We start from the raw sequence: 13,993 nt of genomic DNA on the forward strand, positions 1-13,993 counted from the left end.
GGCTAGAGAACCCTTCTCTTGCTTTCATGGTTGTCTTGCTTTGATGCTTATTTTTCTAGTCACACATTTGTATTCCAAGATCTCGTTACCAGGCTTAACTGTCTCACGTGACAAAGTTCACCAAATTGCGGGAGTTTCAGTTGCTGGAGACGGGCTTGTTCTTCTTGATGTCCTGGAGTACCTTTCTATTGGCTGAAGCATGGGGCTTCACAGGTGGGTTACTTTCTCCTTTTCATTGTAAACTCTTATAAAGAGTGATTTAGTAAGCCACTTCTGCAAGTGAATCAAAGTCTTCATATTTGAACATATTTATTGGGATTTAAGCTGTCATTTTAGGATGTCAACAAAATATTCAATGGAAGTTGTTCCTCTCAGCAAAGTAATTCAAAGTAAATGAAAATGTAGGTACCATGCATGTAATTGGCTTCTGTAAAACAAAAGCCTCAGTGTAAAAGTTGGGAGCCATCCTTTTATGTGAACTTGGAATTTGTTGTCTTTATAGGTGTCGTTGCAGTATTGTTTTGTGGCATCACACAAGCACATTACACATATAATAATTTGTCCACAGAGTCTCAACATAGAACAAAACAGGTAAGACCGACTTTATAATAAATTTGTGAATAAATTTTCCTCCTTTCAGCAAAATACAAATTTCCTTAAAAATAGTCTTTAATTTGTTCAAGGTGTTGTCTTACTCTTCTTTTTTTTTTTTAAGAGAGAGGAGAGAGAGAGATTTTTAAATTTTTTTTTTTTTTAATATTTATTTTTTAGTTTTCGGTGGACACAACATCTTTGTTTTTGTATGTGGTGCAGACGATCGAACCCGGGCCGCACGCATGCCAGGCGAGCGCGCTACCACTTGAGCCACATCCCCAGCCCCGAGAGAGAATTTTTTAATATTTATTTTTCAGTTTTCGATGGACACAACATCGTTATTTTATTTTTATGTGGTGCTGAGGATCTAACCCAGTGCCCCGTGCATGCCAGGCGAGCGCATTACCGCCTAAGCCCCATCCCCAGCCCTGTCTTACTCTTCTTTTGACTTTAGAAATAGATGAGACTGGCAAGCTAGAGAGTGATAGTTTATTTAGGGTGGAGATAGATCAGCAGAATAGTCAGGGCTTATAATTGTATTTCCAGTAACCAGTTATTTAGCTTCGTCTCTTAACCTAATGTAGCCTTTTCTAAGAGTAATGTTTTAGAAACTCACTCTGGCTTGATTAGAACTGCCACTATGTGATACAGATAAGTTTAATTTCTGATCTGACTAGATCTGTGGGGCCTGAGAACACTAACTTCCTTCAGTCTTCACTCAGACCCTGCAAAACCTCTGTTTCCAGGAACCCCAGGGGACTGTATCAGTAATTGGGTACTGAATGATCACTTGCACAGGAATTGCAATGATCACCTGAAAGGAATTGTGAAGAAAATAGACATATAATTTTCCAGTCTTAGGAAATATATGGACAAATAAATAACCAAAATGTACTGTTAGGAATAGAAACAGGTACATACTTATGATTATTATAGTAAGATTTAGGAGCTTTCAGTTTTGCCAGATAGTTTTGAGATGAGCCAGGAAAGGATCAACACTAGAGCAGGAGCAACAATTTCTTTCTTTTCTTTGCCCTGGAGTCACAGATTTAATTTATGACCTATGCCTTCCCCACTCCTTCAGAAGTGTAATCCCAGTGTATATCCTCTCCCAAGCATATACACTGGGGTTATACATCCTTTTAACAAATTAACTCAGTGCATTAAGAATAGAGAAGAAAACCAACTTGGGGGATGTTCAGCATTTTTCTGGGTAACAGTGTAGGGCATTAATAAGCCACAGATTAAGAGTTTCCATTCTTGTTACTGATGAGAATCCTGATAGGAATACTAGATTATGTGCTTCAGATTCTGTGACATAATAGGCCATTAGAGAAGAGGGGACATGGTTTGAGGCTTCAGTATCTGAAAGGATATCATAAAGGAAATGGTATACCTACAAGGATGGGAAGGATTTGGAAAGGCCTAAGGGAAACAAAGGTAAAAATTAAAAAGGATGCAGTAAAGTGTAGAGCAGGGGCTCACCAACTACAGCCTTCAGATAAAATCTGGCTCTTGCCAGTCTGTTAGCTAAGAATGGGCTTTACATTTCTAAATGATTATATAATTTCTAAATGATTAAGAAAAGATCACAAGAAGATTCTATGACCCATGAAAGTTATATGGAAATCACATTTCAACGTCCATTAAAGGTTTTATTGGCACACAGCCACACATACTCTTTTTTTAAGTGTATAGCTTAGGGTTTCTTTTGTACTACACTGGCTGAGTTGAGCAGTTGTGACAGAGACCTTGTAACTTGTAAACCCTCAAATATTTACTCTCTGGAAAAGTTTGTCAACCCCTGTGTTGTAGTTTAAAGCTGAGACTATGCAGTCACTGTGTTGTGTTCTACTGCTTACTGGCTGTGTAATCAGGAGCAAGTTATGTAACTTCTCTGTGCATCAGTTCTTTAAAATAAAATAATGCCAGGCATAGTGGTGCGTGCCAATTGTCCCAGCTATGTTGGAGGCTGAGGTGAGAGCATTGTTTGAGTCTTAGAGTTCAAGACCAGCCTGGACCACATAGTGAGACCCATCTAAAAAAACAAAACAACACCAGGACTGGGTGTATAGCTCCAGTGGTAGAGCACTTTCCTAGCATGCCTGAGGACCCAGGTTTGATCCAGCAACACAATCAAACAAAACTAAACTAAATAAAATGAAAAAGAGATGATAATAGTACTTACCTCACAGAGTTGTTTTTTTTTTTCTTTTTTAATTTTATTTTGTCAGAGTTTTTTTGAGATAAAAGCAAGACAATGTACATGAGATCCTTATTTTAGTACCAGGCATATACTGAAAAATAAATAAATGTAGCTATTATTATTAAATAAGTAGGAATAATAGCATATTAAATCAGTTAAGTATAATTAAACCTAACTTACTTATTTTAATGTTTATTGTCATTTTTTATAATAAGCCAACTCTGTCTTAAGAAGATGAACTGCGAGGAGCAGTGGCACACACTTGTAATCCCAGCAACCTGAAAGTCTAATGCAGGATTGCACGTTTGTGGCCAGCCTCAGTAACTTAGCAAGGCCTCTCTCAAAATGAAAAGTAAAAAGGACCAGGGATGTTGTTCACTGGTAGAGCACCCCTGGATTCACTACCTACTACTACCAAAAAAAAAAAAAAAAAAAAGAAAGAAAGGAAGGAAGGAAAAAGAAGAAGAAAATTAACTAACTTGTCCAAGGCAACATAGTTAGCAAGTGGGGATGGCAAGGTTCAAATCTAGGCATTATGACTCCTGAGCCCATGTTCTTAACTTCCTTCTTGGTATTATTGTCCAGAGGGCTCATGAGGAAGAGCAGAGATAGATAACTATAATGGCCAGAGGGATACCAGCCTATGGCATCCCTTTCAGCAAATCTTGTATACTTGCTGTTAGTGATACTTGGGGAGGCAGTGACATGAATGAGGTGAGGTGGGCAGGAAGCAAGGGAGGGCACCAAGTGCAGGATTCTGGTGCATAAGCCCTGTCTCTAGGAGGCTTTCTCCCTGAGAGATAAGACCCACAAAAAAAGTAAAGTCAGCAGCAAGTCAGTGAAACCATCATGATACTGCAGCACTCAATGTCAGAATGAAAAGAAGTTGAATTAGCCAGGCGCAGTGGCACATGCCTGTAATCCCAGAGGCTTAGGCAGTAGGATCACAAACTCAAAGCCAGTCTCAGCAACTTAGCAAGGCCCTAAGCAACTCAGTGAGTCCCTGTCTCTAAATAAAAAGGGGGCGGGGAATGGGGATGGGGATGTGACTCAATGGTTAAGCATCCCTGGGTTCAATTTCCAGTACCAAAAAAAAGAAGAAATTGAGTTGGATCTTTATAGCTTATAGAGAGGAAAGTATCTTGAAACTGCTATTTTTTAGAGATTCATTGTGGGGGTAGGAAATGAGGATGTCAGGGATATCAGTGAGGGTCCTCTTGCAGTATTATGGGTGGGAAGTGATGAAAACTAAACTAGGGCAGTGGAGGACACAAGGAACATTCCAAAAGAAAAATTGACATGGTTAGGAGGTGGAGGAGAAGACTGAAGATGGGGATTCAGAGTAGGGAAGCTGATTGAAAGAAGTGAGGAGGCAACAATTCTCATTCTTTTTATGGGACTGGAAATATTTCTGCATTCACTCCCCTCTGAGTCATATATTTCGGGTTTATGCATGAAGTTTACATATGTGAAGTGTCTATTTCATTATCTTAGTAATACTCATGTTTTAAAATTGCATGACTTAATTTATTTACTTGACTAATCTTTTAAAATTTCGTTTCAGTTGTTTGAGCTTCTCAACTTCTTGGCAGAGAATTTCATCTTCTCCTACATGGGACTGACACTTTTTACCTTCCAGAACCATGTCTTTAACCCAACATTCGTAGTAGGAGCTTTCGTATCCTTTATCATATATTCTGTTTTGAAAACTATCTTAATTGAAATTTTCATTTGGTTTTTGGACATATGACTGATAAGAATACATTTAAATATGTAAAAATTTCCTCTGAGTAAAACAAATAAGGATTTCAACTCTCTTTATCTATTCCATTCTATTGATTTTATTCTGTTATTTTTATTTCTGTTTATTGCACAAATAACATTGACAGATTGAAATGATAGAACAGTTTGTACCATTCCACCAACCCCCAAAGGTAACCCTGTTTGGCTTCTGTTACTAAATAGGAGGAGGAGAACATGAATACTGAAAAACAGTTAGTAGCCTGTGTCACAGAACAGTAGATAAAAGATGAAGAAAGCTCAAATGAGGCCCCTTTCTTTCCCTCTTTTTTTGTCTCTCTCTTCCATATAAGCACATTGAGTCTTTAAAAACCAATTAAAAGGAAGAAGCTGAGAATATAAAAGAGAGCCAACAAAAGTGTAAGCTCATGAGAAGACAGAGTTGGAATCCCAAGTATATGGGGAGGAATTGGCCTTCACTGGGAGGAAGGATAGATGTACCCTTATTACAGGAGAGGATAGGGCATGTGAAGAGGTAAGTACACCTGTAAGATGGAGCTCTTAGCTGATGGCTTCTGTTTTTAACTGTGAAGTAGAAGGTGAGATCATCTGCTGAGAGTGAAATAGAGAAGTACCAGTTATCCATTTGATAACAAATTACCCAGAACTTAGCTTAAAACAATAAACATTCTTTACTTCCCACAGTTTTTGAGGGTCAAGAATCCTGGAACAGCTTAGCTGGGTGAATCTGGCTCCAGGATCTCTCAGGAGAGCAGTCGTGCTATTGGCAGAGACTGTACTTAAGACTTGCCTAGGACTGGAGGTTCCTACTCCAAACTTACATGGTTGTTGGCAGAAGTCTCCCATCCTGTTCCACAGGGACCTCTCCATAGGGCAGCCTAAACCATGGCTTCTCCCAGATTGAGCAAGCCGAGAGAGCATCAAGATGTTGGCTGAAATGCCTAGTATAACCCAATCTTGGAAGTGGCATACTGTCATCACTTCTGCAATATTCTGTTGGTCACACAGACCAAACCTGGTACAGTGTGAGTAGCGAATATACAAGGGGACTATCTTGGAGACTGACTTCACAGGTGATAGGAGTTTTGCGGAAGATGGAGAAAGTTTATGAAATTGTTGCAGAGTGGGAGAGTGAGTTGACCAATGAAACGCAATAGGATTATTGAGCAGTAAGTAGGAATCCATTTCAGTTTGAGGAATAGATTCTACAGCAAGAGAACCAGTGTGCCCTATTCTATGCCTTTGTCCAGAAGGACTTAGCCATAAGCATGAAGAAAAGAGATAGTCCATCCAACTATGGGCTTTTGTTCAGTGGGTGCAGTATAATAAGAGAGGGACAAAGCTAATATTAGGATATTGGAAAGATTATTACAAACACGTGGATAAGAAGGAGAGTGAATAAAGGAGAGGGCTGACAAAGGAGAAAGTAAGGCCATCTTTGGACTGGAGATTCCAGTGTGGTAAAAGAATAATCATAGTGGGCTAGTGGAATGCACAATATAGAAAGAAAGATTGTGGCCAAAGAGATGAATGTTTACATAAGTGATTTTCAAAAGAAGTTATTTAACAAAGCTCAGAATGAAGATTCTGCCAAGAGATTGGTATATATATATTTTTAAATCAACACTCAATATAAAATCTCTCTTGAAAAGTAAGATATTACTGAAATACCATTCTGCAGAGTCTTCTGGATAAAAAGATAAAACTCTATTAATAAGAGAAGAACCTTAGCTGAAAGACAACCATGAGATTAGTAACTTTATGTCCTGTGAATATTTAAGAAATTTTTGAGCAGTCAAATGGCTTGATCTACTGTACTCAATCTGGAAATAAGGTTAAAATGTTCTCTAGCGGTCCCTAAATCTGTTGGGAACTAAAATTCCTCAATTTAAAAATTTTGTAAAAATCGACTCAACAGGAGAGAGCTGTTCTCTTTCTGCCTACATTAGGTAAGATGTAGGTTTGGTTTCATGTGACAACGACTCAAATTTAACCTACATTTAAACAAGACAGAAGTTTTTCTTTTCTTTTTCATGTGGAAGTCTGAGCTGGTGTGTCAGCTCTGCTCTATAAAGTCATCGGGGACCCAAGCAACCTTATTCCTGCTCTCCTTAGGGAGTTGCTCTTATCCGTGTGGTCCAAGATGTCTCATCCCTATGTCTGCCAATTGCCTTTGAGGGCAGAAATATGTGTACATCAGTACCACTTCACATCACTTGATACACCTACATGCAAGGGAGGCTGAGAATCATAGTCTTTATCTGGGTAGCTATGTACCCAAATAAAAATAGGGAGTGGGAGGGAAGAGTATCCACTACTATAAAGGCTAGAAAGAATGAGATACTGGGGAGAATTAGCAGTTGCTGCTATAGGATCCCACATGCTATTGTTTACTTCTTTTGTTTTAGGAAATCATTATTTTAGATAATTTTTATTTTAGAATAAAATCATCTCATATACCCTCCAGTTTCCCCTATTGTTAACATCATAGCCTGCTACATTTTGTCACAACAAATGATATCGATACATTATTATTAACAAAAGTTCATACTGTATTCAGATTTACACAAATTTTTCCTGATGTCCCTTTTGTGTTTTAGCATCCCATCCAGAAAACCATATTATATTTGGTTGTCATGTCTCTTTAAGTTCTGCTAAACTGTGACAGTTATTCAGCTATTCCTTGTTGTTAAGGACCCTTGGCAGTTTTGAGACATATTGACCAGGTATTTGGTTGAGTGTTCCTCAACTGGAATTTGGTGTTTTCCCCATGATTAGATTAGGGTTATGTTTTCTTTGGGATGAATACCTCAGAAGTAAAGTACTGTTCCCTTAGCCTCCCTGAGCCTTTTCTGCCTCAGCCTAAGAACTGACCATTTCTTCAAGGAGTCCTGATTCCTTTTATTGGAGAATGATATTAGAAACCAAGATCTGGGCACTCGGTGTGCTCATCACTACTGAGTGTCCTAGATTCTAGTCCCTGTCAACTGATAGACCAAGGAAATAATCTATGTATATACTAAGTGATGTAGTTACATATATCTATAAATATTTCGTTTTGTAACTATTTATATCTCCATTAAACTAAACATGAGTTCATACTTAAGCTTCAACTATATTCCATTACTTGCTTGGCTACATCAGTGTGCCCAGTGTGCCATGCTTTTTAAAAATATTTATTTATTTATGTATCTTTAGTTTTTAGGTGGATACATTAGTTTGTTTTTATGTGGTGCTGAGGATAGAACCCAGTGCTTCATGCATGCTAGGGGAGCACTCTACCACTGAGCTACCACCTTAGCCCCTGCCATGCTTTTTAATGACTAGCAGAACAGTATGTTTGTTTCCTCTGAGTAAGGTGCTATATTTTGATGTTATGACAGCTACAGCATCACTAGGCAATGGGAATTTTTCAGCTTCATTGTAATCTTATGGGACCTATGGTGTATGCAGTTTGTCATCCATTGAAACAGTATATGGTGCATGACCATTTAGCAGTATCAGAATTGTTAACCAGTACTCCCATGGGAGTACTTTACCAATAGACACATCATTTGTATGTGCACTTCTTTTGCCTTTAATCTTACAGGCTGCATTCTTTTCCAAGTTTACTAAGGTCAGCACTGTTTCTACCATGTTACTTTGTTTTCAATATTAGATTTCCCTTTATATTCCTTTCAGGAAATGGTATTAGAACTGTATTGTGACCCCTGAGATAAAAACTGTAATTATAAAGCAGGAGTTTGTATAAGACAGCAAGTAGAGAAAAAGACATTAATATTGGTTTCTAGTTAAAACCAATCTTAACTCACCTTAAGCCTGTCCTTTGCACCAGGTTGGAAGTATAGATTCAGTGGGATGAATTAGGGCTTGCAGGACTTTCAGTGGTGTGAAGTGCTGAACTGCCATTTGTTCTTAGAAAGGATGGGGTAGGGCTGGGGTTGTGGCTCAGTGGCAGAGTGCTTGCCTTGCATGTGTGAGGCCCTGGGTTTGATCCTCAGCACCACATAAAAATAAATAAACAAAATAAAAGTATTAAAAAAAAAGAAAGGATGGGGAAATTTAGCCAACATTACTCTTTTTATCAACACTGACAATGAAAATGAATTATAACTTGCCGCAGTCTGGCTGGGCACAATCAGGAGCCACTTGTCAAAAGAAACTAACTTTATTTTTAGAACCACACACGCCAAACAAAACAGCCTCTCAGGAAAAACCCTCAGAGCCTCAACTGCCACTACCGGCTTTCCACAAGCCTCTCTCTCCCACACAAGCTTCTCTCCACCTCCCACAATCCTCCTGCTCTTGAGGCCGATTGGCTGGGTCACGTGGGCGGAGCCAAAAAAGTCCCTCAATGAGCAGCTCCGTGGTCTGAAAGGGCAGGGAAACAGCCCAATGAGCATCACCGCAGAGGAGCCAATCAGCTAGATGTTGCTGGGGCCGCTGTGAGCCAATCATCAGCCAGCAGCTGGAAGTTTGCTGGCAGCTGGAAGTTTGCTGGGGCCCCTTTGGCTGTGGCTCTCAACATCTCCCCCTCTCTGTTTAAACAACAAGCATGTGGCTTAGGGACCGTGCCTGTTAGGCAGTCCAATTCAACATATGGTCCTTACCCGTCATCGGATGAACTGACCTCTAGGCGTCAGCCTCCTGTCTTAGGTTGGTACCACTGCAATTGGATCATACCCGTCACTGACTACCGGTCCAGCATACAGCTATACTTGTGGATAGGCCTTTGCACCAGTGGGGGGGTGAGGTTCTTTGCCTCACCTCTGTTGGCCCCCAAATTTTAGACCATCACTAGTAGAGGAGGATGCAAAATGCCATGACATTAAGCCAATTGAGGGCTCCTTTGAAAAATTGTACCACCGGTGACATCATCAGCAAAAATACCCCAACACTACCACAAGTCGCTGCACCAACAGATAGTTCACAATGCATACAGGTGAGCTCACAATGTGTCCAGGCAAGTTCTGCAAGCAGTTCAGTGATGGCTATTGTAGAAGCTGTAGATTGGTTTTATCTTTGACTTCACCAGCACTGGGATGAAGATAGGAATTCTGGCAATAATGGCTAAAGAAAAAATTATGTAACATTCCAGAAGGCACTAAAAGAAAACAATTTTCTTAACAATTTACATTGTCTTCACCGGCACTGGGATGAAGATAGGAATTCTGGCAATAATGGCTAAAGAAAAAATTATGTAACATTACAGAAGGCACTAAAAGAAAACAATTTTCTTAACAATTTACATTATCTTTAAGAGAATTATTAAATATAATGAAAAGGAAAGGTGAAAGTAAACAAACAGATCTGTTAACCTTCTTTTTTGTTTACATATTAAAACAATCCTCAACAGTTGTTTACCCAATTTAAATTAAATCATATAAATCACGTGAAAAAAAAAATATTTGGATCCATTTTATCATGAGCGCTCATCATATATGATATGTGGACATACATACATTCAAACATATAACACAAAACACAAGTGTGCACACATAATATAATACATACAACACATAACATTATAGTAAAGGCCTTATAACTTTTTACAGGTGAAATCTCCATTGCAATGTTTAAAAACTCTATAGTCAAAAAATAGAACTGATCAGCAAAACATTAACCTAGGTCTGTATGAGCTCAAAAAACAAAATAGAACTTCATGATATGGCAAAGGGCAATAATAAAATAGATATTGAAAAAAGCATCCTGGTTCTGTTGCAGATGTAAGAATAGCCAAACTGGAGTTTTGGATATCAGTTGTTATGGATTTGAGCCAAATCATCTTCTTTTTGGTCTGTAGAAATCGCTTTAGTTAATCTTTCTGGAATCCAAATCGGCTGCTGTTCTCCCTGTGGAAACACATAAACAGACCCCCGACTCCAGACAATCACTGGGTCAGGACCTTGGTTAATCTCTCTGGAATCCAAATCGGCTGCTGTTCTCCCTGTGGAAACACACAAACAGACCCTTGACTCCAGACAATTACTGGGTCAGGACCTTTCCATTGTCCTGTTAGAATATCCTTCCAAAGTACCTTGGGCTTATGTACATTTTTTGGACACATATGCCTTTCCGCAGCACTAAGTCCTGATGAATCCAAATTTTAAAAGTTTAGAGTAAAAAGGGTTATTTTAAGTTTATCTTTGGGGAATATATACCCCTTCCCAATTCCTTCTTTTTGCTTTAATAAGTACATTTTAATAGTTTGATGAGCTCTTTCAACTATACCTTGTCCCTGTGGATTGTATGGGATTCCTGTTATATGAGTAATGCCAAATGTTGAGCAAAATTGTTTAAAAGAGGTAGAAGTATAACCAGGGGCATTATCTGTTTTTAACTGTTTTGGAACACCCACAGTGGCAAAATTTTGTAAGCAATGAGCTATAACATCTTTAGTTTTTTCTCCTGCATGAAGGGAGCCCATCAAAAATCCAGAAGAAGTATCAACTGTAACGTGTAAATATTTTAATTTTCCAAATTCTGGCAAGTGTGTGACGTCCATCTGCCAAATATGGTTAGGTATCAATCCTCTAGGATTGACTCCAAGATTAACTTGTGGTAAAAAGGTCACACAATTTTGACATTGTTTTATTATTTGTCTAGCTTGTTCCTTAGTTATTTTAAAACGCTTTTGTAAAGTATTAGCATTGACATGGAACTTTTTATGAAAATTTATAGCTTCTTCTAGTGTAGAGAAAATATGTATGTCATGTGTAGTTTTATCTGCTAAATCATTGCCCAAACTAAGGGCTCCAGGCAATCCTGTATGTGCCCTGATATGTCCTATAAAGAATGGATCTTTTCTGTCCCAGATTAGACTTTGTATAGTGGAAAGCAAAGAGAAAACAGTAGAAGAAGGGGAAATCCTACCAGCATCTTCAAGAGATACTATAGCATTAACTACATACTGACTATCAGAAAATAAATTAAATATAGAATCTTTAAACATCACAAAAGCTTGTAAAACTGCATTAAGCTCTACCTTTTGAGCTGATTGTTTGGGTACTAAAAATGTAAAAGTTTGATCAGGGGTAACTACTGCTGCTGTACCATTATTTGACCCATCAGTGAATATATTTGGAGCATTCATGATAGGTGTTTTTCTTGTCATTTTTGGAAAAATTACAGGATGCAATGACCAAAAAGACAATAAAGGATTAGATGGTAAGTGGTTCTCAAATGAAACATTAGATTTGCACATGATTATTGCCCAAGTATTTAACTCATTAGCTAACTCATCAATTTGATTCATAGTATATGGAGTAATAATTTTATTGGGAGAAATTCCAAACACTCCCTTTGCTGCTTTTATTACTTTGAGTATTAATTGTCCTACAGCCTCAGGATACCTAGTAAGAATAGTGTTAGGAGAATAAGATAAATGTATCCATAATAATGGACCTTCTTGCCAAAATACTCCTGTAGGAATATTTTTTGTTGGTAGTACAATAAATAATAAAGGCAAACTTATATCAATTCTATCCAAATGCATATTTTCCATATATGTGTCAATGATTTTTAATGCCTTTCTTGCTTCAGGCGTTAACATTCGGGGTGAATTTGGATCTGATGGACCTTTTAGGATATCAAATAAAGGTCCCAACTCTCCTGTTGGTATACCTAAATAAGGCCTTATCCAATTTATGTCTCCTAATAACTTTTGAAAGTCATTAAGTGATTTGAGTTGATCTACTCGTATTTGAATTTTTGGTGGACGGACCATGGTTGAGGATAATAGAACTCCTAAATAATTAATTGGAAAATTTAATTGTACTTTATCTATTGCTATCTCTAGATTATAATTTTTTAATAAGTTTGTAAGTGTGGCATAACATTCTAGCAATGTGTTTTTATCTTTGTGTGCTAATAATACATCATCCATATAGTGAAATATTTGTAGTTCAGGATTTTGATTTCTAAGTGGCTGGATTACTTTGTTAACATAAATTTGACACATAGTTGGGCTGTTAGGCATCTCTTGAGGGAGTACTTTCCATTCATATCTCTGATCAGGACCTTCATGATTCAGTGCAGGGATAGTAAATGCAAAACGTGGACTATCCTCAGGATGAATTGGAATTGAAAAAAAAACAATCTTTAATATCTATAACTAAAACATACCAGGTTTTTGGCAAAGCAGACAACTGAGGAATCCCTGATTGAGCAGGTCCCATAATAACCATCTCATTATTAATGGCTCTTAAATCTTGCAATAATCTCCATTTACCAGATTTCTTTTTGATGACAAAAATGGGAGTATTATGGGGAGATACAGAAGGTTGTATATGTCCTTCCGCTAATTGTTGTTTGACCAGGTCATGGGCTGCTTGTATCTTTTCTTTAGTCAGGGGCCACTGAGGAACCAATACTGGTCTTTCTGATTTCCAAGTAATTTTTATTGTCTCAGTGGCCCTTTCTGAAAATCCAACCCATGTCTGTCTGTTCCTTGATCTATTTGTATTGGTGCTGCTATACCTTGTTCTTGTTTCTCTAATCTTTTTCCTTTCCTAAAACCTTGTCTAGTCATAATAGTGGGTGCATTTTGGTTGATGTTATTTGTTAATGTCAAACCTAATTGATCTAGGACATCTCGTCCCCATAAATTTATAGGAAGATGATCCAATACATATGGCTGTATAGTTCCTTCACATCCTTCAGGATCCTTCCAATCTAATACCATTGCACTTCTATGGGGATTAGTCGCCACTCCTAGGCCTCGAAGCGTTTGAGTGGCTTGTTGTAATGGCCAGTGTTTTGGCCATTCTTGACGAGAGATGATGCTAAGGTCTGCACCTGTATCCAGTAGCCCATTAAATTCATGTCCTTGAATATTTAGTTTTAGCATGGGGCGAGAATCTAAATTTAAAGAAAGCATAGCCCAATCTACACCTGTGGAGCCTAATCCCTTGGAACCTCTTTCTACAGTACGACTGGAAAATTTATCATGTAGGCTGGGTATTATTAGTAACTGTGCTATTCTATCTCCTGGTGAAATTACTGATATACCCTTTGGAGAACTGGCTATAATTTTTATTTCACCTTCATAATCGGGATCAATTACCCCAGGACTTATCATAAGTCCTTTTAGAGTAGAAGAGCTGCGTCCCAATAATAAGCCTACTGTTCCTTTGGGAAGAGGTCCTTTCACCCCTGTGGGAATGATTTGAACTCCCATCTCTGGAGTTAGTACTGCTCTGGCGGAGGTGCAGATGTCCAACCCTGCGCTCCCTCTGGTTTGTCTGATGAGGGATCTGATGGACAGTGTGTCCCTGATGGGGTTGCTGGGTTCCTCCAGTGCTCCGTATATTTGTGGTTTGGGGCCCCGGAGCATTGGGCCCCCCTGTCCATTTTTTGGCAATGGAGCCCGATGCCTTTCTTCACGATATCGTGGATAAACACCTGGTCCTTGTTCGTTTTTTGATAATGGAG

The 13,993-nt window shown here is 38.4% G+C and overlaps 1 protein-coding gene across 2 annotated transcripts in view; it reads left to right on the top strand.

Moving 5' to 3' along the window:
* Positions 1-13,993, top strand: part of Slc9a6 (solute carrier family 9 member A6) — a 64,834-nt gene that overhangs the window by 24,814 nt on the left and 26,027 nt on the right. For both annotated transcript variants that reach the window (XM_046468138.2, XM_046468136.2), the window contains exons 8-10: positions 108-213; positions 503-591; positions 4,365-4,478. In XM_046468138.2, the coding sequence (XP_046324094.1) occupies positions 108-213; positions 503-591; positions 4,365-4,478 (309 nt within the window). The remainder of the gene's footprint in view (positions 1-107; positions 214-502; positions 592-4,364; positions 4,479-13,993) is intronic.

This window comes from Marmota monax, unplaced genomic scaffold (assembly GCF_021218885.2).
Source record: "Marmota monax isolate L192 unplaced genomic scaffold, Marmota_monax_Labrador192_F-V1.1 WCK01_AAM20220418_F8-fsc00333, whole genome shotgun sequence".
NCBI classification, from domain to species: Eukaryota; Metazoa; Chordata; class Mammalia; order Rodentia; family Sciuridae; genus Marmota; species Marmota monax.